Here is a 26,679-nt window from a genome sequence, read left to right on the forward strand (position 1 = left end):
TTATTTCTATTCCTGTCCTCTCTTTGTTTCTGCTCAAAAACTGACAATGGTCTCGAAGTCAAATTAAACATCTGTTTGTAAAATAAACTGGAGAGCTACTGACAGCTGCTGCCAAATGGCAAATGTTCTACAGCTGTCAGGCTCCTAAATTAACAATGATTTTCATTTACAAACAACAAACAACAAGAAAATTATGGAGTTGTGTTTTCTTTTTCCATCCCACTACTTGAAATTCACGAAAATACAGACTCTACTAGAGACTTAGAAAGAAAACAGAGTTTACTGTTATATTTTCCCACTTACAGAGAGCAAAAAGTCAGACAAAATCAGTACCAGAAGAACTTCCCTCCTTACATGTCTTAAATCCTATTTTGCATTTGCTTCTAAGATATGCAAATAGAATTAATAATTCATTGAGGGTTTATCTTTCTCCAATGCAAATTTTGTCAATAAAGAAAACTATTGAAAACCATTTTTCTTGATTTTCCATACATCTATTCAGATTTGTAAATACACAGATGCATCAAAATAGCAGAGTTTTTCAAAATTTTACTTAAAATGCTTACATATTTATCACATCAGGAATAGATGGCAGGATTTTTTAGACAGCAATGTTTGTATTTTTTAAACAAATTAATTTGCTTTTTCTTATGTTTAGAGCTCAGCTGGAACTCACTGAAGAGTTTCAAGTTCAGTATGATTATGCATACATCAATATTTTCATTAATAGCTTGAATGATGAAACAAGAACAAGTTACTGACTGCAGACAGTATCCAGCTGTAATTAAATAATCTTAGGCACAAAGCCCTAGTTTTATATAAGTGTAATTATACCCACAAAGAAAGGGAAAAGCCTTTGTATTGAAATATTTGATAGTAGGATAAAGCTGAACGCAAGAAAATGTTACTCTTAGAAAAACTATTAAACATTACAAGTGCACAATTTAAACACGTGAGTATCCTTAGAACAGTGTTGAGAATCTAGAAGGACCGAGAAATTTATCACGTATAATTGTTAAGAAATAAAAGCTAAAGTTTGAAACATCCTGTGTATTTTCGTAAAATAACAAATCAGAACACAGGTGACTTCTGAACAGTTCTGTGCTTGTGTTCACTGTTAACCTTAATAAGGGATTTTTCTTGAAGTATTTCCCCATAAAGTCTGGAGAAACCACAATGATGATCAGAAAGAGAATTGATAGCAGTGTCTTGCCATAAAGCACGCTGAACTTCTCTAATGCCTAAATTCCAAACCCTCTGCACAATTCTCTTATTTTTTTGCAAAACAGCTTGTTTTACGAAAATGCATTTGTGACAAATAATAACCATATGGGCCAATAAAAGTAACTGCACGTTACTTCAATTTACCACAAAATGTGCAATAACACTGATTTTTATTTTCTTCGATACGAAATTATCGTGGGCATTTTCAAGGCATTGTGTGAAACAGTTAAAAAATATTATCTTTCTTAATAAGGCCATAACTGCATTCCCCCTATCACTAGAGGAAAGACCACCATCCTTCTCCTTACTCCTTGTTCTCACTGTTTTTTCTATTGCTTTGCACTCCTTGAGGAATAAACCCATCTTTGAGTAGCAAAACCATTAAGCTGCTTTGTAACACTCTGCCTTTGCAAACAAAACAGCACAAGAATGAATCTAACCAGATTTTATAGGATTACTACATTAATTCTGCCATAAAATAGATGATTTAGAAGAACACGAATTTACGAGAAATTCCATTTATAACGCTTGCCAAACCCATGTGCTCCCACTGTGAAGTTAAAGAAGCAATTTTAAATCTGTGAGAAAATGAAAGTGAAACAGATTTTTGTTTTAAATGTAGATGTGTCAGTAGATCCAGAGGGCTTACTCTGTATGCATTGAAATGCAAATATGCATTTTTACATCTAATATTAGAGCTGCTATAGATATAGGAGCTATATAGGAAGGCAAAAAGTAATTCTTTCTCCCTAATACAAGTAAACTCTCTGGGGGTATTTAACCTATAAAATGAAATATAGGGCTGTAAGTTAGTTTCATACACTTTTTCCCTATTTGTTTGGGGTTTTTGAGGTTTTTTTTAAATAACTGGGTGAAGAAAACATTTAAATTACTTTTAAGGAGCCTCAATACTGCACTATTAACATACAAGCTTTTCTATCTTGAAGTGGTTTATGAAGAGTCACTGGCCTCTGGTTGCTCTTGAGAAAACAGAGGCATTGAAAAATGAGTTGAGCTGTATATAATAACCCAGTGCGAAGGACAGGGATGCACCCAAATCTACTCACTTCCAACCTATGTCCCTGGCCATTTAAAACTGTGCACAGCCCTATTGCAACTCCTGAAAGTGAAGAAGGGGGAAAAATGAATGCACACACAAAGGATCACCTATGGAAAACTGTACTTTTTCTCTATGTCAAAGGTTAAGTTTGTTCTGTGGACTGTTGGGATGTATAGACATACCTTAGTTTGCTGTCTCATGCAGAAATGCATGAAGTGTCTATATAAAATATTTTATTTAAGCTATACTACTATTGCCTCTGTCAAAAAATGTTCAGCAACTATTGCTGCTGTAGAGTGGCAGTTAAATGGAGGATTTTTTTTTTTTTTTAAAAAACTATTAGCACAGAAATTGTGATAATTTCTCTGCATGCAGGAGACTCATTAATTCCACTGGGAAAAATCAACACAGCTATTTATAATATGAGAACTGTTATCTTCTATTGTTCCATAAACAGATTGTTCTTGCAGGTAAGGAAGGTAGATTGTTCTCTATTTTGCCTTGGCCATTGTGTTTAGTCATAAGGGAAAGCTGTTGGTAAGTGCTTTACAACTCTGCTCAATTGCTCCACTGTCGGTATTCTAATAAACAGTCAGGTAAAATTGTTGACATGAATTATTTGGACAACTGCACAGGGAGGCTGAAAGGATAAATGGAAAAGACTGAGTAACAAATTTAACATCCAGTTCAAACAGCAGGATTTTCTTTTTGTTCTTTTGTGGTTAGTCTTTAGACTTTGAATATTTAGAGGCATAGTTTTTTAGTGAACTCCTCATAGCTCTTCAACTATATGAGCTTCTGCTCATCTGCTTCACAATAGTGTGATTTTTCAGTGAGTATAAACCTATGAATCCCCTTACAGACCATGAATATTTAGGAATCCTAAAAGATTATGTAAGATCATCACATTTCACATGTTTTGTAACAAATAAGATGCATTTAACAAATGCATTCCATGTAAAGCATTTAAAGAAACACTCAAATAAGCATAGGGAAAAAGACTTGAGATACATTTTAATCAGGCTAGTGACTCAAAAAACCAAGGAAAGTTGTACTCATTGGGCTAAGTACAGCCTAGCAGAGAAAATAAAATGTTTTAGTGGTGAAAGCATCAGAGAGGACAGAAGAATCTCCTTATATTGCTTAATCACCTTAGTCTAGTAACCTGAATAACTTAAAACCGTGCCCAGCTTCTCCCTCTGCCAGGTCACAGACACCGATGAGGGATTTAGGACAAGCATGAAAAGTAGCACACAAAAATTCCAGCTGTAATGGTACATTATTCTCTTCTTTTAATTGTTTGGGGTTTTTTTAAAGTTCAACCCTGTGATCATCTATCAGATGTTGCTTTTGCGTGACTGGCAACAGTTTCAGAAGCACTGCAGCTTCCACCCATGTAAAGGAGCCTGACTGATGCAGACCCACCCTGAAGCTCGCTGACAACTGGAACTTCTTTCTCCTGGGAGCAAATCTGTGCAGCATTGTTTTTGTGAGAACCACAACATCAGCACTTTCAGCAAGAGATGTTCATCCTCAAGAGCATTTTTATTCTGACCGTCTCAATTTGGCATTTCTGATAAACGCTCCTCTTAATGCACTGATAGGGAGTTGGTGATATATTAATTTACACACCCCAGAGCTGCTCTTATGGTTTTGGGGTTTTGCCCAGATACCCTGTGCTCTGTTTCTGGACCAAGGAGCTCGTAATGAGTTTTGAGGGTAGGGAAGAGATTTGGCCGCATAACAAGACAGTTTCAGGATGCAGTTAAGAACTCATGGGGGGTTATGACATTTCGTTCCTCTCTTAGTCTCTCCAACGCCACATTTGAGCACATTGTTTACTCAGAGTGACATGCCAAGTGACCTGAATAATTATAACGCTTGAAGTTACAAGAAATCAGAAAGTACATATCCAAAAACTCTTACTGGAGTTCATTTGCCCTCAGAGCTTTGAAGCTTGAGAGCAAGAGTGCTGTCAAAATCCACATGGATTAACACATGAGTGTTACATCCGAGGTGACCCACGGACTAGAACTTAAGTTATCCCTGTAGGGACAACAGCTTTGCTACAATAGCACAACTCTCTAAAAGATTTTGCCAATATGGATTTTATATACACTAAATATATCATAGTTTTCCTTTAGGAGATGGAAATTCTTTAAAATTCCCCTACTCTCTGATTGCATACAAACCAAACCTAATGTAATTAAAATCATGAAGATAATCAGATATTCAGAAAAACAGTGAGTTCCACACTTTCCCTCAAATATTATAAAACATTTCCCTAGAGATGGCTCAGAACACATTTCCAGAAACAAACAGCAGAGGCACTAAGATGAATACAGAGGATTTCTGCAAGTAGTAATGGGAATGCACTATTTACAGACACCAGGCTTTAATTTGTTTGTTTAAGCATGATATGTATAACAAAAATAAATGACTCATCAGCGAGAACTTTTGCTACATTTACCATACAAGACACATGAGTTGCCTGAGAACTTGATTATTTCATGAGCCAATTAGAGAACTGTGCTTTCTCTTCTAAATAGTAAATTGAATAGAACTTATCTGCATGTGGCCATCCTTTACTACATTTAACAATTAATCTCAGACTCAGTGAAAATCACCAAATGCTAAAGGAGGAAAAGATAATTACCATCTCTCAGCACTTGACTCTTCATGAGATCCATACCAGCTGACAGATTTACTCAATTTGGATATTAACAAGATTCTCCCTACCATGAAATTTTAATATATAACAAGCTAAGACAATTTACAAAATTTTCTTCACTTTTATATTATATTGCAGAATTCTAAAGGACTTGCAGAAAACTGTTTGTTCTGTATTTCCCATCAATTAAAGGGGTCAGACCTTTACCTACCTGTTCAGTACCACACTTAACTAAGACACTATCTTGAGGAATACAACTAATCAGTCAAATCTAGAAACTTAGGGCTCAAAGTGGTCTGAAAGAGGTGATTCTTCATCACTGCTAAGAAACTTTCAATAAACTTTTGTCTTTTTTTTTTTCCTTAATCAATGGTGTAAATCCTATTTGAAATCAATATTTATGACTTTTGTTGTTAAACAAGATAAATCTCCAGTAGTTGTTTTTCTTTTTACAGAATTAAGCAGTCTCTCAATATTAGCTGTCAGATAAAAATAATGCATGTGTACTGCTCCACAATTTAGGAAAAGTAGAATATGCTAACCCAAGCTTAACAACCTACATGAAGTAAAAAAGAGGGGGAGTGTTAAAAGTTAAAAGTTTTTACTCGTTTAAACAAAATATTAAAACAGAATGACCAAGACAAGTTTCAGACCCCAGAAAATTTCTCTACTTCCATGTGATGATACAAATACCACCAGGCTCTGCCATTGCTCTACTGTCTATGTAATTCTTTCTATATAAATTTCACATCCCAAAAACAAACACAAACATCTCCCAAGAAAGTTCTAACAGTAGGTTTTCAAAGATTCTAGAAAGCAAATGCATTCTGAAGAGCTCAGAAATCTAGTGAGGAAGCTTTAGAACAGGAACTTTTATCAGAGGATGAAGGAAATGACCTGGTCCTCCCATACTGAACACATGTGGCAATCACAAGAGACAAGGAGAAGAAAATAGGGATGGAAGGATGTTGCACTGTGAACATGAAAACAAGCAGACTGCTCACAGCATGACAGCTTGGAAGGGTCGAAACAGATAACCTCAGCCAGAGAAGCAAGAAAGATAGAGTTGTAAGCACTTTCCTGCTCACGCTGATACTTGGGTAGCTTCTGCAGCCAGCGCAGATGCTGAGGCAGCCAAGTGAATCCTTATTGCCAAGTATGATCCAAGTGCATCCTGTTGATTTATCTTTAATAACTTCATCCCACGCAGCAAAACTTTCGATTCAAGTACCTAGCGCTGTGATGGGGCCGACCAGGCTGTCTGACGGACGACAATGAATTCCATTGCCATCAGGTCGTTCTCAAAATTCTAGCTGCTTAAAATTGTCTTGCGGCATCTGGGGCCCTCCCCGAAGCGCTAGGATGTTTCTCCGAGTCCATCCATCTGCAGAAATCATTTTAAGAACCGCTCCATGCTGGAGTGTCTGTGTACCTTCCCGTAATTGGATTTAGCTGCGCAGTGTTCTGAGCACACCTCAGGCGAGTGGAGAGGGCTTCAAGCTTGAGGGTCTCCCAAGCAGCGTGTAACATGTAAGCAAAGCCTTTTATCTTGTGTCTTCAGCGCAACTCAAGCATAGGCTGGAGTGTGTGGGTAAATGTTTGCATCCTGGGAGCGCATTCGGTACTGGCAGCTTCAGCAGTCTGGAAAGATTTGCACCTTTAGGGTATTTCACTGTCCTCACTTATTGGGAACGAAGAGAATGAATGAATTATTCTCAACTAAGCAATTACATCGTAAGTTAATCTATTTCCTTCTCTCTTTTTTTTTTTTTTTTTTGACTCCCAATTCTAAGTCTTCACACAGAAAGAGGTGTTTTAGAAAGCAAGGTAGTGATAGTAAGCCAAATTCAAATATGCTTATTCTCCTAAATTTTGTTTCCCGCACTCACCCAGAAAGTTAGGATTGCACACACATGTGCTCGTGCCAAATGATTCTTACTGAACCCTAGAAATACAGATTATCATTTCTCTGTGTCACTTTATGCTTTTCACTGCCAAACTGACCACGTGCACTATATATGCCTGGAAAGCACTGGGAAGACTACCGAGCCAAATTTGAACAATCAAGTGTTGCCATCAAAGGTATCAGACGTCACAAACTGCAGAAAAATAGCCGGTCCCAGGCCTCAGTGCTAGTCCAGGAAAAGCTTCCTGGAAGAGTCTGTACTTAATTATACCACTATAAATCTGGAAAAACCCCATTATTTGGCACTAAAACTGTAATAAGTTTTTATGGATGAACTATGTTTAACTTGTGACTGCATTTAACTTGTCTACATATTGAAGCCAGGAGACAAGGACATAGTGAAAAAGTATATTCTTATGATTCAGAATGGGCTCCAGAATGTTGCCATTTTGTTTTGGAAATTCTAAGACAAAAGTAAGGATCCAAGGATTGAAACAGATATGTGTTGATAATAATAAAAAAATATTTGCACGTCCATCATAGAGAGAAGAACGAAAAATACAGAGGGTTTGTTTCCTCTAAAGTTCAAGGTTTCAGAATTTTTCCATGGTGAGTTTGGACTTAACTATTTAAAACACTAACTGCTTTTAGACTTTTGTTTTTATCATATAGAATAACTATGAAAATTGCATCCAACATTTCCAAGCTATTTTACGGGAGCTGACCACAAGGAAGGTTTATAAAGAATGCTGAAGGCAAACTCTAATTCAGGTGCCATCAAAGCTTTACATACAGAAGAGAAAATGTAAATGTTGTTAATGCCAAAACCTCATCAGACTGCTGCGTAGGTGCCACAGAGGACTGCACTGCAGCAAAAACAAATACCACGTTAGGATGTTAATTTCTGGCATCAGCAACTCTTACTAATGGCCACTGTTTCATTCTTTTTTTGAACTGTCCTTGGGACTAAAGTTATTACTTATCCTCCAAGGTCAATAAAGCAATCACTGGGAGGAAGCTTACATTTTTCACATAATTTTTACTGGAAAGTACTGAACTTCCTTCCACTTTTCAGGAGCATGTAGATACCAAAGATGCCCACAGCAATCTGTAAATAGGTGGTCATAACACCAAAATTTTACTTTCCCCATGAACCTAAATTTCCAAGATGTTGTTTCAGCTTCCCAAACAGATTATGGGAACCAGGGGCAGTCAGCTAATTTAACTGCAATACTGAAAATACTGCGGAGGGAAAGATCAGAGTGTTGAACATCCACCAGGACCTGACTAGCAGAGAAGAGAGAGAAGAAACACTCATCCAGATCCTGCAGTTGCTGGTACTTTACTGCATTCCTTTGCTGGTAAGACCCAGGCAGGCAGGCAGGCAGGCCCCCTCAACCGACTTCAGCCACAGATGTTTCAGTTCAGTGAGAAAAGTATAGGTCTGTGTTAATTTATTTTGCTAATGGCAATTTTATTTAGGACAACAATTCGTGTGTGTGTGGGGAATCCATCAGTTTGGGTTGTTGCATATCATTACTGGATTAAAGTTTAAATCTTGTCTTTTTTAAAAGGCTCTATAAAACACCATCACCTTATTATTACTTTACTTAAGTAGTAAAGCACCTCAAGCAATATTTGCTATGCAGCCAAGAGGAGGGCAGTCCTGAGGGGAAGACCAAGGAGCTTTACTGATAAACAGCTTAGCAACACTGAAGAATCTTCCTGATTGCCAAAGGAAGTCTTGAAAAATTCCATCTATAAACTTCTAACCCAACTTGTCTCGCCGTGCAGCAAGCAGCAGGTTTCACAGTTTTACTGCAGAGCCTGATGTAAACTTGCCTGTGCTGAGCTTAAGAAAAGGCTGGAAGTGTATTCCTGAATGGCTTTCTTGCACATTAAACCAAGTGATTTTTAAACAAAATTGTTTTACTGAAAGTGAGAGGCAGCAAGTAGAACTGGAAAAGATTTGAGATTGTTCCACAGCCAGTGTAAGAGCTGGGACTAGATCACCCTCACAGATGTGGAAGAGGAGGGTGTCTTTCTTTTGTGCCCATCAGCAGACAAGTGAAGCACAGAGAGAGAGGAAAGCAGCCATGGGCCATTTTTGCTGGTGGTAATTTCACAACCCGTTCAGAAATCAACGGTGATTTTAATAACACATTTTTCTGAATGGTCTGGGCTATCTTCAGCAGAACGTTTGTGACAGCCCTCCCTTAAAAGCCTAAACGTTTTGTGTCACTTAAAGGCATCCCAGTCCTGATAAGACTCTTTGAAATTCTTTGGCCTGCTGCAGGGCAAATCTTGGCAATTTCAAAGGCTTTTCCCACACGTGGATTCAAAGCAAGCAAAGAAATCCCGATTGTCCATGCATATTTGACCGATCTGTCCTATTAAATCCAGCAAGCCAAGTCTTAAGAGACAGGGCAATGTTTCTCTGGCACTCTTCATGGTCCTACAGACAAATGAGTGCACCTAAAGCAAAGTTCACCTACATGGTGTTACCTCTGTCTATTGCTTAAAAAGCATGAATACACGTGCTAGTGTGAACTAAAACATCAGTGAATGATCACTGGCTCTAAACCAAAAACATTCACCTCTAAACAAACAGATCTGTTTTTACTGATAAAGGTCCATTCAGAAAATCCTGACTCTGCAGAATGTTCCTATTTTTCATCTCTGCTAAGATCATGTTTTTCGCCTGAGTCCCAGCCAAGATGGATGCAGTTTTGATCGTAAAAATTAATATTTCTTTCTTGATTCTTATGTGAAAAGAATGGCTGAGAGCCTAACAAGTTCAGTTAGGGTTTCTGATTCAATGCTGACTGAAGGCTTGGAGTAACTTCTGAATATTTAGGCTTTAAATTGCTAACATTTCACTGTGCAAGCACAACTAAACTTGACCCAGCGTGTCAAGGAGAAAAAAAGAATTTAAGAACTCCGTTCGTTCTCAATCCAATAAATATTAGACTTATCAACTGAATTTCATTTTAACTGTTAGTTTTAATATGCCTTAAAATACTTACTTCAGGATCACACAGCCTGTCCCTGCAGGAGGAGCCGTCCAAAACACCTGAATGCGCGTCCTCCTCCGGGGTGTGCTCTCAGTCACAGCAACAGGACAATTGCTCATGAACTGTGTTTCTTCCTCATCTATGATCTAGGGAAATTGCAAGAGAAGATGGTGAAAAGATAAGGACATATACATAGCCAGTGTCTCTCGAGTATGTTTTGTCAGTTCATGTTTTCTCCGAGTGGAATATTTATAATATCCTCTGCTTAGCTCAGCAGTACTTCAGTAAATTTATTTATAACATGCAGATTGCTCGCTGAATTGAAAACAAAAGGTTCACAAAATAAAGGCAGAACAATAATTCAGTTCTAGGTGAAGAGAATCCAGACCTTTCTGAGCATGGCTGCAAATAACCCTTTATGTTGATCCTGATTACTGGAGTTTCCTGCAAATATTTATACATTTAAAAACCAAAATTATTTATAATTCCAAGATATTTTTTTTAATACTACAGCAATCAGCTGGTTAGGACAGATTGAACATGCTAGAGAAGAAGAGCTTTCTGTTCACTTATTCTTTGCTTGCTTTTTAAACCAGCATTTGTTTAAACAATACTATTCTTAAGGTATCAAAAGACTGTCCAGGTCAAAAGAGGTAATATGTGGATCATAATAATTTATAATTCAGAGTCCATTATTTAGCCCAAACTGCAGACACTTCTCCTTTTTTGATTGATTGATGTTCAACAGAAAAGTTTAAGTCAGAAACCAGAGAGGCTGATTTGGAACTGGTGTTCTAAGGATTTTACTCAAAGGTGCCATGACAAAATAGCTTTCTCACTACATATGTGCCTCATGGATTGTACTTTGAGCCTTCTGTTCGTCAGATCTCAAAGAAGTTTCATCAGAAACTGCTAAGTTTTATTTGGAAACAGGCAATGCTGTGATACTGCAAAATTTCTCTTCAAACTTGCTCACTGGTTCCCCTGTCATTCAATGAAGCTGCAATTCACACTGCACTGGGTCAAGATTCAGGCAATGAGCTACCATGTTGAGAAAGAAGCTGTATTTATCAATTTATCACATGATTCAACTCTGAAGTTGCTTTTACAGAATTCTGGTTCTAATAACAACGCACACCCTTCTACCGAATAACAATTTAAAAAAAAAATCTTCAGGCAGTCAGCATAAGTTTAAACAAGCATTTGGACAAAAAAAAAAAAAACACAAAACAACCTACTTTACATTGTAAAAAATTGACAATTTCTACAGTCTCACCAGATCTGCTCCAGTGAGCAGGCACGCTCTCTATCTTACCCAATGATACCACCAGCAGTCCCAAACATTTTTAGCCAAGCCAACAAACATTTCTGTATTTCCGTGGCAGAGTGAAGCAGCAGTGGCCCAGAGGAGTGCTGAGAAACTCTATTTAGCTGGTCAATAGGGCAACAGTTAACGAGTTTTAAATTTTAAGCCATTAATATTCTGCAAGTTTTTTAACGCTTCGCAGAATCTGCGTAACCAAACACAATGTGCACATTTGCTGGAGTTTAATTAACATGAAGCTGTGGGAAGCATGGGATCTAGTGCAGGCTTAAGCTGACTGCACAGTTTCTACTTCCACTGGACACAATTTAATGCGTTTAACTTGAGCATCAAGAAATCCCTAATCTGCAATTCTGTCTCGGCCATCGATTGTGTTTATTCAGTCTGCCTTATTCCTGCAACAGTAAAATAAAGAAATAAAACTGTCTACTTATCTCTCAGAAAGGTTGCCTCAACTATTTCAGGACTATATCAATTGACCTTTTATCCATATCTCAGGGTAATTCATTCTTCATTCAGAACCCAATTTTAGTGGAAGCTCTGAGAGAAGAATGGGTGATTTTATACCACCTCACACACAATAAAATACTACTGCACATTACACAAAAGTGTGATAATTCCCACTGAAAAGGCTCCTAGAAGGTCATCAGAAAATTCTTAAAAAGGACAGCTTTTCTGGAGAAACAGAAATATTGCAAATTACTCTAGAAGTTACACAAGCTCCATATTCTCTTATCAGATGCAAGATTCTGCTGCAGTATAACTCACATTCCCCCTAAAAAACTTCAAAAATATGTTCAATTCAGGTCAAGGTTAGATAATGTCAGCTATGTATAAACACAACTCATCAGACACAAGCTATTCAACAGTGACCAAGGAAAATCTTCCAGATCTAGTTTAGCTCTTGCCTGACACACACTCCATCAGTGAACGTTTCTCGAGAAGCCCAAGTGAAACAAAGCCATGCTCTGTTGAGTACAGAGTTGCTGCTTTCAGTTAGTGAGAACTTAGCTACTTTTTTGTCCCTAAAGATCATTCCTCCAGCAGCCATCACTGCAGACTCATCTGTGATGCATTTGCGTGTTTGGTAAATTCTTACCTCCAGGTGAATCAATCCTGCTTTTCACCCCCACAAACAATGAATGGAATCACAAGGAATCCCAAAACCAAACCCAAACCCAACAACTAATACTTAAGGAAGGAGTTGTGAGGAGTTGTAACAACTCTGAGTAGTCATCACAAGTCAAATTTCTGACTACTGCAAAAGCAGAACCTGGAAATATCTGTTTGAATTCTAGATAGTCACTAGGTTGGAGCACATCCAGGCCCCTTTCCAGCTGCAACAAATGAACATGGAAACACAGCCATATTTTGTACTTCTTTTCCCTACCTAATTCCTGCCACTCAGCACGTAAGGAATTTTCTCAAGGAATACAGATGCCTATAATGAAGTAATTCAAAAGTTCTGGTTGGATTTTTAGAATATAATCCTGGGAGAACAGGAAATGGCTGGGCCTCAAGGCTACATCACGACTTCCTGCATCACTAACCATCAAAGCAGAAGACTTATGCAATAAGTGTCTACTGGAAAAACCTGACCATAAAATAATGTCTTCCAAAAAGTGTTCCTTTGAAGAAAAATTAGACTGAAAGCTTTCTCAATAAAGACTCCTGGTGTTGACAGAATACAGTGCAGCTCTCCTAAATTAGTTGGAAAGGCTCAAATGTCAGTTGATTTGAGATGATTAAAGCTAATTTATGATACAGTAGAAAACTCAGAACTGTCCAGATTCTAGCATTTCAGATAAATATAAAACTATCTCAAATGCCTCTGCTAAGAAGATGATTTTTGTGGGTTTTTTCCATATCCATGGAGGTTCTATCCTTTATATAAAGTTCTTAGGAGCAATAAGAAAGGGTTCCTGATTGATACAGCAGGATTACCAAACATGATATTTTAAGGTGGTGGATGCTATTATTCCACTCACATGCAACACAGGAGAAAAGCAATAGTCTCCTGGCCAACTGTAGGGGGATAAAAAAGAGACACATAATACAATCCTGCTTTTTCTTCTGGAGTCAAGTCAGACCACAGGCGTGAAGGAAAGAATTGGCAGGGGAAAGGCACACGGATTAAAGTGTAGCATTTGCAAAATTACAGCTTCTAAACCCCAGGTTATCTGTAATGGGAAGCCTTACATTTTCAGGAATGGGCCAGCAAATGACCCACATGTTGGACACAAACCCTAAAAACAAAAAATAAACACTTGGCCAAAGAGTCTGAGGCCTCAGAGGGGGGGATCTCTATGTGATTAATTCCTTCCAATCCACAAATGCAATGACATTGGGTTTTAATATTCTATCCAGTTTTTCTTGTGGAGGGGTTTTTGCCCATTATTGTTGTAGTATTATTGGACCAATTTACTCCTTCAGGGAAAACACTGTAAATCCTGAGTTAGATCCTTGGAGTTAACCAAGATCTGATCGAGTATCACAGCAAGTAAAATTTGGCTGAACCTGGGTAAATCCGCAAACATAAAAGTAAGGATATTATGAGGGAAAATTTACCAGCTCCAGGCTCAGTCTTGCATTCTTTGCATATTCCAAACATTGATGAGGTTGAGGACAAGTTTTGGGTGTTCCTGAAAAGCAGGACTGGATAACTGCTGAGTTGTTAAACAGAAGAACAAGTGGTTTTCTCAGAACTGGAACATTTCATGCTGAGGGAAAGAGCTTGCTATCTGTTTCTGATTTCTATAAACTGTTAGTCAGATAAACAGGGTAGTTAACCACTTTAACACTAAATTTATATCAGTATTTAAAAAAATTTAAAAAATTCAAAATTATATTCATCACAAAGAAAGGGATTAGTATCAAGTACAAAAGGAGATGAAGTTACATAAATCCTCTACTGGCTTGTGTCCACTTCCTTAGTTAAAACCACTGGCTAGGATCTTCAGCACCATTTCTTGTTCTGTGGACACATCATCACTTTCCACCCACTGAAACAGCTGCATTCTACTGGAACAACTGAATTAAAAAAAAAAAAAAAAAAGAAGCCAATCTAAAGTTCACAAGATAAGTGACTTTGTCAGTTTTCCTCTTTGGAAGAGCTAATACAAAGCGTGACTTCCAGAATGTTGCAAAACTGTCTTCTCCTCCCTGAGGAAACTTTCCAACTATAAAAAGAACTTTGGGTCTACATAACAGGAATAATATTTGGCCTTTAGGGATTAATCCAGAACAGTGATTATTATATGGAATGTAAAATTAACGATGTACAAAGTCAGTTTAAAAAACTTACCTCAAAGATATGCTTCACATGACCATAGTCTTTGACCAAAGGACATATTATTTTCTTCAGATTCTGTGCTCAGAATGAGAAGAATCAGAAGTGGGACTTTTTATGCAGTGTCAGTAATCAGCCTTGCTGCAGACCATGATACAAAGCCATACGGAATCACTGAGCACTGCTGGGCTCTCAGTAAGATTTGCCATCTCTAGCAATGCACCAGAGGGCTGGAGCTGCCTGATAACCAGCCACTCCTTGGAACACTGAGAACAGTGCAGACCTATGGAAGAAAGGCATTGCTAACACACACTCTGAGATTGTCACTACGTTCTGGCATCTTGCAGCACAAACTTTAGGTACGTGTCCCACGATGCTGCTAATTAAGAAATCAAATTTAGTTCTGCAATCATTACCTGAGAACATACTTTATCAAGTAAAGATGAAAAGCACTAGATGACATGATGGTAAGTTCTGTGAGAGCAGCATCAGCACCATTTCTGTGCTCTCCATCTACCTGTCCTCGTGCTGTTTGTTTTCCATCCCAGTCACAAGGTAGTAGGAACCATGAGGGGAGAGAGAGGGGAAGGGAAAGGACCCTTTCCAGTTCCACAAAGTATGATGCTAGGCACTCAGATCAGTTCTTTGAAGTACATTAGGGAAAGAAGAGGAAAAAAACAAGGGATTTATAAATCATCTTCCAAGAAATAAAATAAAAAAACCCCAAACCAAACAAAACCCCAAACCCACAACAAAACGTAAAAACAAACACCAAACCAAATGTCTGTGTGTGAGATGTTCTAAAGGAAGGTATTTTAATTCTGCCCAGCTGGACACCAGAGAGTGTTTTCATTGCAAAAAAGGCTGTGTTGGATGACCAGAAGGAAAAAAGCTACTGAGATAATCCTATATGGCAATCTGATGCATTAAAGTGTCCCAAAAATTTTTGCTATTGAGAATCTCCTTCCATGTCGCTTTTCAGTCTAAACAAACCTAAGAACTATATTATACCTACTGTAGGGCAGGCAGCAGGGGCTGTTCTAAGCTGCAATTCAAACAAAAGGAGGAAGAAGTGCACTAAAGAGACAGCACTGTCAACTTTTACACTGAACAGCCTTTCCTGCCTGAGACTGACTATGGAAAGCTCCACAAATCAGCTGTTTCTTCTCCACTTGATTTGATATGTATGAAAAGATTAAAGGGATTATGTATATTGAAACAGATAAAAGTAACTTGACAGCATTTAGTAAACGTAAAATGTTATATTGCATATTTTTCTTGCTTTGGAATGATTCCTAATTAACTTAATCAGCAATAACATCCTGAATTATAAAGCTTACACTGAAGGCTTATGCTTGTAAATTGAAAATGGCTAGCTAAGTAAATGCTGTCCATGACAGTCAAGAGGTGAATGAACATGGCTTGTTGTGAATTGAGAAAGTTTCACCTCAGTAAGTGTAATCTTCATTTCCTATGAAGTTTTCTCCTTGACTTCAACATCAACATCTCTATGAAAACAGTCTGGTAAATTGATTCAAGCTACTTTATCAGATTATATTACTAGGGTTTTTTTGACAGATAATCCAGCTTTTCCCAGGTAACATAACAGAGAAACTATATCAGGCACAGAAAGCTGTAATTATTCTCAGAGCTATAAATCTCATTCGTTTCCATCAACAGCTTCTCTTTAAAAAAGAAAATTCACTTTCAATAAGGAACAATTCTCTCATTCCATGTTTAAAAAGCAGTTTGCAAACACTAAGTTCCAGCAGGGAAAGGACAACATCTTTGTAAACAGTATCATCTTCTGAAATCCCTTCACATCTTCTGGTTTCTTGATGCATCCAATACTATCCAACAACACACATCAGGAACAGGGAATTATTCTGAAGACTGAACTTGCTTTTCACACCTTGGCACATAAAGATTCAGGGTGCACCAGCTGGCTCTTGCCAAAGAGAGTGCCCTGGCACGAGCATCAGAGCATACAAATCAGCCACAGCATCAGGGACAGCAGAGCGAGTAAATTGTGTACAGGAACTTGGTGTGATGTTCTGCACAAAAGCGACGAGTCAGTCTGTGCTTTGCATGACAAAAGGCTTAACTTTATTCTCACTGCTTTGTGTCCAGTCTGCACAGCTCCTTTTGCAACATTTGAAATGATGCGTGAGGACTCTGGGAAAGATTGAAAAGTTCAGTTTCAGAGAAACAGGACTTTTGGCTCGCTTCGATGTACAGTTTAATCAAGTTAGACCTAAATCTAGAGTAAATTTACTGAGGTCGGACTCTATGCTGACCAATTGAACTTTGTGGTTATAGGGTTTTTTCCATTATATTCAGGCAGCAAGTAGCTGAAGGAATGAATTTGCTTTTCTATGAAATGAGAGAGGTTTTTTTATGGTCCAAATATAATTTAAATTATGAAGCCTGAAACAGCAGATGAAAAAAGGGTAAATTTTATGACTGTGAAACGAAAATGAAGAAATTTGACTTCCAAAACTCTGTCCCAAGGATTAGGAAGTAGAACTGTCCCATTGCAGCCCTAAAACAGACTAATAACTGGTGAGGATGATGGGGACAAAGATCAAGGCTCTGCTGTGATGATCCTTAGCTGGTCCCCTGGGAACAGAGTCAGCATTAATCAGAGCAGTCCTTTAACCAGTTCCCTACACGTGAGCCAAGGCCAACCCAAAATAGCAGCCAAAGAAAATAAGGTCCCATATTGAAAAATAAATAAAAAAAAGGAGCACAGCCACTTAGGGTTCTCACTGGCTCTCATGGATTTCTCATTTCTCTCTTCCTTGTAATGGAGAGATCAGAGTGCAAACAGTTCTTCCAAGATTACAAAACTAACACACTCATATCAGATAAGACTGTAACCAAACAATAAACAAAGATACATGCAGAATTTATTGTGGAGTACTTCTACAGAGAAATAATTTATAATCACTGTTTTGTTGTCAAATTCGTTCAGTATGAACACCATTTATTTGGCAAAAAAATAGGCACTATTTCAGTCTAGTAAAAAACTTTCAGAGAGGGAAAAAAATAACGTTTGATAGATGATTTCTCAAGTGCTTTAGCCTGGGAGAAACATCACTTGCTGAATAGGATATTGTATAGAAATCAATCTCACAATCAATAATTTTTAGATAACAATCACTTGAAAGCAGTAAAAGTTTAAGGATTTTGTGTATTTCTTGTGCAGTCTGTACAGTTAGGACCTTTCACTCAAGTCCATAATACACATATTTCTTTGGAAAGAGAGAAAACTTCTGTCATCTGTTAAATGTATTTCCCACCATCTCACCTAGCTATATATAATTCAATTAACTACCTGATACTAAGGAGCGCATTTTAATCTGACTTTCTGGGTAGACAAAAGGCACTGGAAGGTTGTGCAAAGAAATAAATGCTTTTGCAGCCTCATAAAGGAAAGTGACACAAAGCAAGGCAATGTGGAGACAACACTTGGCTGGAAGTGAGACGTGACCTGCATTGCTGAGCAACCTCCCTTGAATCATTTCAGTGTGGTCTGTCCCTCAGTTGTAAAGCAGGGACGTGGACACTGAGATCCTTTTTCAAAACAACGCATTAAATCCTCTATGAAAACACACTTATTGCCCTTAACAGCTTGTCAGACCTCTAATGGGTCTCAGCCTCCACAAAGGGAAGTTCTCTGGGAGGAGATTAGGTACGATATTCCAGACCTTTAGCCTGCTCTGTGACGTGCCAAGAGCCCAAATGAAATGGAAAAGTAGCTTGGAGAATCGAGTAGAATTTAAGCCAGGGAAATTCGTGGAAGTCATAAAGTTGAGATGGCCCACTGTGTAGAAAGAAGAGCCAAAGATCTCCCAGCTTGATGCCCACAGAACCCGGGAAGCAGAACAAAAACAAATCTGGCAGAGCTGCAGTTTGACAATTGCATCTTTTACACAAGAGTACTTTTTCAGTGTTTCCAGGGATTGTGAGACAATTAATTTAAAAGGAAATTTAAACAGTGCTAAAAAATTACCTTTCTTTGGAGAAAAAAAAAAGAAACTTGCATTTTCATTTGGCTGCACACTGGGATCAGAAGACAAACCTTATTTACTTATTTCTCTTGTAAAAGCTGAGAGACATTGTATTTAGAGCGTGCTCTGGGACCAGCATGGAAGACTCTGCTTCTGATATGGAAGATGTAGGTTCACAAATCCGTTCTGAATCAGGCAGTTCACTGTCAGTGTGAGATTTCACAAAATGAGCAGCCTTCAGCCAGTCTCTTTTCTAAACTCTTCTACCTCATGTATATACTGAACCAAGGGGAAAAACTGCCCTGACAGTCAGGGAATGAAAGCCCTGATGTGTCTTCAAATCTCTGCTCTGTTTATTTTGATGACTTTCCCCTCCACAAGATACAAAGCCAGCCTCTTCCCTGCTGTTCCAGGGAAGTGTTTAAATAGTTTTACGGAGCAGAGGGATTCAAGAGGAAGAGGCTGAGTGAAATCTATCCTGAAACAGACTGTTGCTGCATGGAGAAGCACATTTTAGGGCTACAAAACTCCCTCCTACAGTCTTTGTTCTAATGACTCAGACACTTGAACCTTCTTCCCTCACCCATGTTCAAGTCCTTTTGCCACTCATGATGGATTTCTACTTCTGACTGGAAATTATATCTGGATGAAAAGTTCTACCAACCAAAAAATTGTGAAAACCATTATACTCCATTAAAAGGGTCAATATACTTGTGTTTCTTTCTGTAGAGACAGAAGACTAAAAAATTTCCCTTAAACATTAGGAATTCCTTCTAGTATAGATTTGCTAGTGCAGGACTGAGATCTGCATCAGTTCTAAGAGTGCTAACTTCGGGTTTCTTAAAATGCTCAATTAAAAACAAATAACAGAACTCCTGCATTTATTTCTCTCACAAATTTGTCCCTTGTTTAAAAAGGGACAAAACAGACCTCTGAGACTCTTTGCCAGACCTGGCCTTGTGTTTTGCCTTGTGTGTTGAACTAGGGCTCAACAACAGCCACCTATAGCAGGTCTCTGTCAAGAATTTATGTTTAAGTCACCATAAGCACTTTGGCAGCCTATATATATATATATATATATATATATATATATATACACACACACACATATAATCCCTGGTTGACACAGTGGGTCACTCCTGAATGCAGAAACACATGCACATAAACCAAACTCTAACAATACATATTTCCCACATACACATTTTTCAAATCCCTATAATACAGAATTCATTCAGATCCCTTCTGTCTCAGCACAAACCAAAGATTTATAAATATGCACCCAAACCAACTTCCAGGTCTGACGCTAAATCTACGATTTAAGGCTATTAAGAAGTCAGATGCAGAGTACTCAGGATCTGGCAGGACTGAATCCAGGATAAATCAGAATTATGTTTATGGACACGTGTGTGGAAAGTTGAAGGACTACGAGCAAAACTCAGCATTTTCATTTTTGCTAAATGCAAATTAAAATCTTGTCAGAACATTCCTAATTTATCACAACTATGCGAAACTTTTCATACTAATACAAGGATTTTATTCAATTTCTGCAGCAACTCCTTTACTTACCTGAGCCCCTGCATCTTCACTTCTGTCAATGCATATAATTCTTTGCCCAAAAATACCATCCATAAATGCTTGACAGAATGTGCCTTCACTGTGCCTAATAGGTATTAGTAAGAACCTCTACTCACCATTCCAGTCCAGTCAATAATATATTTTAAATTCTGTGGTTCAGAATTTCTGTTCGCCCTGAAAATCAGCTTTAAGCACCCATATGGTTAAGAATTTTAAATAACAAAAAACCTGACACTCACGTTCATAATGAAACAATACTTGAGAGAAACAATAATCTAATCCTAAACCCACTATTCTTATCATCAGTTCTAGAAATCTCAACTAGGAGCAGCCTGGAAAATCTGACCTTGATATGATGAGCAAACCACATGGACTGGGTGGAAGTCATTAGTTACTAATTATTGCATTTCAGTGGTTTTCTAAAGCCTAAATGATACTGCTGAGGTGTGTCTTCCATTTGAAGCTCATTACATCATTATTTTTTGATAAGATCATCATTATTCATGTACTGTTGCCACAATTGTGCATTCCCAAGGTCTTGAGCACCATAATGAGCAATGCAAAAGTAATGTGAGTGCTAGGGAAATATTTGCTGTGGACTCACAGAGAAGACCTTATGGTGGAGCTTTATCTTCTCCTCACACGGGCACTTCTCATTTACATTTCTGTGGCAAGGAACTCCAGGTTCTTTGTCAGTTCAATTTAAAACCCAGGAACTGGCATTTTTATTTCAGGAACGAAATCCCAGATAAGAACACAGCTGCGGGGCCAGTCGGTGGAAGAAAAAGGAATGTTAAATTTGAGGAGACACATAAAACATCTGATAAGGGAGAAATTTTATAGTGGCTGGTCAAACAACATACACAGCTCTTCCAGTGAAGGCACCTTCCTGTGTCAGGTGCTCCCTGCAGAGCAATGATAACAGCCTGCCTTCCTCCTCCACCATTCTCTCTTTTCCCCTTGTCAGAGCGTTAATTGCCGGCCAAAGGAACCCTTTCTAATTACAGTTTTGTGAGTACAAAGTGCAACATTTGGGCTTAAGCCTAGATTGGGCTTCTTTACTAATGCAATCAATAATAATGTTATTATTAGAGGTGACATTTTTTCTGCAACACAACATCACAGCATTTAGTAGTCAAGTACAAAGGAAGTGACTCTTCTGCTCTTGGGTACACCAGAACTGATGAAGGTCATTTGAAATACATAGTAAACTATGAGTCTGCACATTTTACCAGATCAGCACTTCTCAGTGGCTTAGTTCATTCAGGCTTTTCATTTAACCTTCATTTCAGAAAATATTACACTACTCAGCATTATGACTATAGTGCCAAGAATAGCTACCTCACCCGGAGCTCCTCACTTAAGAAGGGATTTAGGGATTACAGAAAATACATATTTTTAATAGCATTATTGTCCTGCTTGGTGCTTTGAAGCATCAGCAGCTCTGGCACACGTGCTACTCATGTTCCTTGTGAGCCTCTCAGTGCCAAAATATACATCCCAGCCTAACGCAAGAGGATTCCACACAAAATTCTCAGTCAGCCTTCAGATGACTGTGTACAGAACATAATCTGTTTCTGAGAGACTTAATCCACTGCTAAAACCACAGTTACAGCAAAAATACTGGTGATCTGGAACCACAGGCTTTATGCAGATAAACTTCAGAAGGCATTTACCTCCTTTAAAAAAAAAAAAAAAAACAAACCACCTCTCAAATCTTTCGCTTAACAATTTGCATCAACTGCCAGATCAGGAATACTGCTCGTGCAGAAGAGCTGCAGGAAGTCAGGAAGGGTTTCTGGCAGCACTGACAGTAGTTGTGAGCAATTATAAAGCCACCACATAATTTGTGTGCGTGTGAGTGCGTGTCTGAACGTCAGACTGAGTGAAGAGATAATAATCCAGGCTATGGCTCCCCTTAGTTTTGATATGCTGATGATCTACTGATGCACAGATTCTCAAATTCTTTCCTTACTTAGAGGACATCACAGACTACACAGTCTATTCATGAACAATTCCCTTGCCTGCTGCTCTGTCCAAGGCTTTCTCTAAAGCCTAATTTCACATTACTTTGAGTACCCTTCCAGCAAATTAAACCTGCTTGCCAAGAATTTCCAAGAAACCAAAAAGTTATGCTTTCTCCCCTTCAGGATGGGAGGATTCTGCTTCAGAAAGACACACTGCACTCAGACAACAGAGTGCCATAGCCTGGGAAAAAGAAGAGTCTTGTGGGCAGACCAGATTTCTTTTCGAGAGCTTGGTGGGGTCTCTTCCAACAGGTCTGCCCTGGTCTAATGCAGGAGGAGCATTTAGGAGTCTGGGGAAGAAAGTGGAACATGTCCTGCCTCCATCAGCCTGCCAAGCTGCATACAAAATAAAAAGCTAATGTTTACTGCACTGGCACAGAACAGCTAAAGCTGCAAGCAGATTCCAGAGCAGCCCTATATATAAGCATCAGGCTAAGTTTTCGTCTCATGATGCTTTGGCATGTCTTGTTTTGAAAGGAAAGGGTTTTTTATGTGTGTCCATTTTGTGGCTGTGAATGGACTTTCCCACTCAAATAGTGTACTTATCATGTATGGCAACACAAAACCCTTCAGAAAAAAGCCTCAAATCTATCTCAGTCCCAAAGGGATTTGATTCCTATGAATAGGGTTTTCAAGACAATAAAGTTGTTTTATTTGAAGTTTTATTAGGGTGAGTGGAAATTCAATATATGTAATCACAGACCAAGAGGGTGGTAAGGACGTTTTCTTTGTGGGGGTCCCTTCCAACTCAGCATATCCTATGATTCTGTGATAAAAAATTCTTTACAATGAGAACAATCAGTCAGTTGAATAACCTCCACAGGAATGTGGTAAAACCCATCCCTGGAGATTTTCAAGAATTAGTTAGACAAGGTTCTAGATAATCTAATCCAGGTTCCCTCTCTCATGAACTGTTGGACTGTTGATGTTTCAAGGTCCCTTCCAACCTACACTGCTCTGTGACTTTATGAAGTACACAGTCAATGAATTCCTGTTTTTCATTTTTCATATGTATTACAAAATGTGTCTTTGCACTTCCTTGCCTTTTTTTACTACACTTAATCTGCTACAGGTAGTTTTTCCAACCTGGAAAAAAATGCTTTTTTCAGTCACATGACTTATTTTTTACATTTTACTTCTCTCTAAAACACTTATAAAGTGCAGCACCAAACCTGAGTCCAGACAATACCACCTTCTCCAACCAGTGAAGTGTTGGTGTGTAGGAATAAAAACAGCTGTTCCTTTCTTCTTGGTTCCCCCTAAATCTGAGAGAATCTGAAGGATTTAACTGTGAAAGTTTTTATCCGAGAATTTCAGCATAAGTGACATAAATAGTCTAACCTGTCTATCCAAGCATTTGCAGAACATGAGCACAGAAGCACTAGAAATAAGTCATATTTTCACTGCAGAAACTTAATATTGCCCTGCAGGTCAGCTCGTACTCATGAGGAGTTTCATGCCATCCTTCACTCCTAGAGCCGAATTTTGTTGCTATAGGAAATCTACCTCAGTATTTATGGATAACCAGTCACACCAGTGTTTGTTCAGAGACATTTGAGAGTTTCAATGTTATTCTGAACCATTGTCAATAAATTTCAATGAAAAGATGCATAAAGCTCCAAGACAGCATTCTGGATCTGTTATTTCTCTGTGCTTTTTTTTTTTTCATCTTTTGAAGAGTAATTGTAGAAATTTTGCATAGGTACTAGAGAAAACAATTCTATAATGTATGCAACTGCAAAACAACTCTAGCAAAGAAGGATTAAAAAAAATTGGTTCAAAAAAGTCAGAAATTCAACTAGATAGAAAGGAAAAACTAATTTGCAGGAGATACCAACACCTTGTAAATGGCAGCTAATCTCCAGAATATGAACTATGTAATTAGAGAAGTATCAAAATTAAAGACCATAATTCATATTTAAAGATGAGATGGTTATTACTTATTTTCACTGAAAAAAACCCAAAACACAACACTTCCATATTATACAGAGCACAGTAGGAACTACACCATCATCCAGTTTAGTAATCCAAACTACATGGAAATGTTGCTGTTTCCGTGCCAGCAACAGGAAGAACTAAAACATGGTATGACTCCAAACACATCTATTTGTTTAAGTGACTAAGCCTAGAGTGCTAAGAGAATATTTGGAGGGGTTTTGTCACTTTAATCTTTTAGTAGGAAAGATTTGCTTATCTCCTTGATACACACCAGCACAACAGCTATTATTACTGGAACTGTTTTTCACCATATAGATAGAATTAGACTGTGTTCCCGTGTTTTAAAATCTCTGTGCCACATTTTACACCCATGGTTGGAATGTTATGCATTTTACAAACATTTGTTATTTCATGCATGGACAGTATTTACATGCAAGAAGACAGATGACTATTTAAACATTCCTGGCTTGGGAGGCAAACACTGTATGGGAAGAGCAGAACCCCTGAAGTTTAGCAGTGGCTGAAATGTGATATGTGATCTTGAGCAAGTTCCTTCAACATTTACTCTTGTGTGAAGTGGCTAAGACAAATTCACATTCTAGACAAAAATGTTTATGGAATTTAATTTACCCAAAAAACTTTGAAGTCTTCGTCAGAAAGACAATGTAAAAGCACATTTGAAAGCTGTATTATATCCATAAATGTAAATGCAAATGTGGAGCACTGACAACAGAAAATCATTAGGACAAGATACAGAAAATTCAACTGGAAAAAAATTTAGCCATGATTTCTCAAAATTCAAGACGCACATATCAAGAATCAAGTATCTTAACAGCAATGAGTTCAGTATTTGATCTTGCCTTTATATTTTTATCATGTTTTTAATCTTGTAATGTTCCTTTCCACATTTATGCAAGTTTTCCTTATTTGGCTCTGGCTTAACTAAGTTTTTAGTGTACATCACACGTATAGAAGTAAAAATATGAACAGAAATGGTCCAGGACCAGCATTCACACAGGTTGTATCAGGTTTGTTGCTCCCAAGAAGAAATACCCAGTGTCTCTCACAGTCAGCAGTTAAGAGGGCAAGGGGATTTAGAAACCCAAGAACACATTGTGATGTGCACAATGTTCTTCCTGTGAGAGCTGGCAGTTGCATAACATCTGCACCACATGCAAAGCTGGTTGTTCATAATGTGGGTTTAATGCATTTTTCAAGTAATGTAATCAAAGGAGCATCAGATGGACTAAAAGAAAAGAAACAGATGAATATACGGAGAGTTTTGAGAAGGTGGCACACAGGGTTTTTTCACCCTTTAGGGAAACCTTACACAGCGTCTGAGAAAAAGTTCCAAATTCTTGCTTGGAACATACAGTATTTAAACTAAGGCTATTATATAATCCCAGTGTCTAAATATATCATAACCCAATTTAATACATACAAGCACTTTGTATAACCTTTATGGACAATAAAACTAGGTTACTGAAAGAATCTAAAGGAAGCCAAGAAACTTTGAACACCCAAAAAACTCACTGGTCCTATGCATGCAGCCAATGCAGAAAACATTTATTATTATCTTAATCTGGGATTTATCACAATGTGTGGACAGATTTTCTTAACAGGAAGGATTAGTGGGGGTGGGGGGTGTGGTTTACTAATGGGAGGTTTTTGCTGTACTCCTACATCTGGGATTCCCACTATCATGTAAAGAAGGGCCAGAGTGAAAGGACAGCAAAAAGGACCAAACTGCTGCCTTAGCAACCATTTAAAGTACCTCCCTAAAGCTTCCAGAAAGGCATTCTTCACTTAATGGTATTAAATAGATAATTAATTTTCCTATGAAAGTGACCTATTGCTCGAGAGAGATTGCAGTGTAAAATATTTCTCCATTATCATTATTCATTTGCTACTTTATGTCCCCTCTCCCCTTCTCCCTTTTCTTCATCTTTAAAAAGCAGTAGGTTAACTAAAATAAGTTTGTGATAAGCAGGCTAAACTGAGCAATATCAGGTATAATTAAGCTTCCCATACAGGCAGAGTCAGCTTTACTCATACAAGTGAAATTAGGAAGAAAAAAAAGAAAAAAAAACCATTAAATGAGCTCCAAGAGAACAAAACTCTGATGTGTGGCTGACAAATAATGAATAAACACTGGCAATGCCCTAAGAAACCTCTACTCCAGTACTGACTGTATTGAGATACATAATCATTAAAGTTATAGAACAGCAAGTACTAAAGCTACTTCTTACACACTCGTTCTTTCAAATGTTTCTTTTGAAAAGGAAAGCAGGTTCAAATGAACTGTGCCCACCCACAAGGAGAAAAAAAGAGGCAAGAGCAACAACAGTGCCTCAGTTCACACAGAAGAGAATAATTGGAGCCCAGTTCAATCTGTGAAGTAAACAGAAGCAGGAGGAAGGCTTTTCAATTTACACCTACAGCCTACAAATTAGTAAGGAGTCTGGTAGGATGAGCTTGCCAGAGATTGCATAATAACCCTACCACCAGCAACAATGCAGGGAACAGGGAACAAAATGGTAGCTCTATACCAGCAGGGAATTTCCCTTTCTAATTACTGAGTACTATGAAAAGCATTCTCAAGAGCCAAACGTTAGCTTTTGTGCAACTGGATCGGGAA

At 38.0% G+C, this 26,679-nt stretch overlaps 1 protein-coding gene across 1 annotated transcript in view; it reads right to left on the reverse strand.

Moving 5' to 3' along the window:
- SPON1 (spondin 1) overlaps positions 1–26,679 on the reverse strand; it is a 177,989-nt gene that overhangs the window by 132,822 nt on the left and 18,488 nt on the right. The window contains exon 3 of the mRNA XM_050335596.1: positions 9,888–10,021. Coding sequence (XP_050191553.1) covers positions 9,888–10,021 — 134 coding nt within the window. The remainder of the gene's footprint in view (positions 1–9,887; positions 10,022–26,679) is intronic.

Source organism: Myiozetetes cayanensis, unplaced genomic scaffold (genome assembly GCF_022539395.1).
Source record: "Myiozetetes cayanensis isolate MyiCay16 unplaced genomic scaffold, myiCay2020 scf6-25, whole genome shotgun sequence".
Classification (NCBI taxonomy): domain Eukaryota; kingdom Metazoa; phylum Chordata; class Aves; order Passeriformes; family Tyrannidae; genus Myiozetetes; species Myiozetetes cayanensis.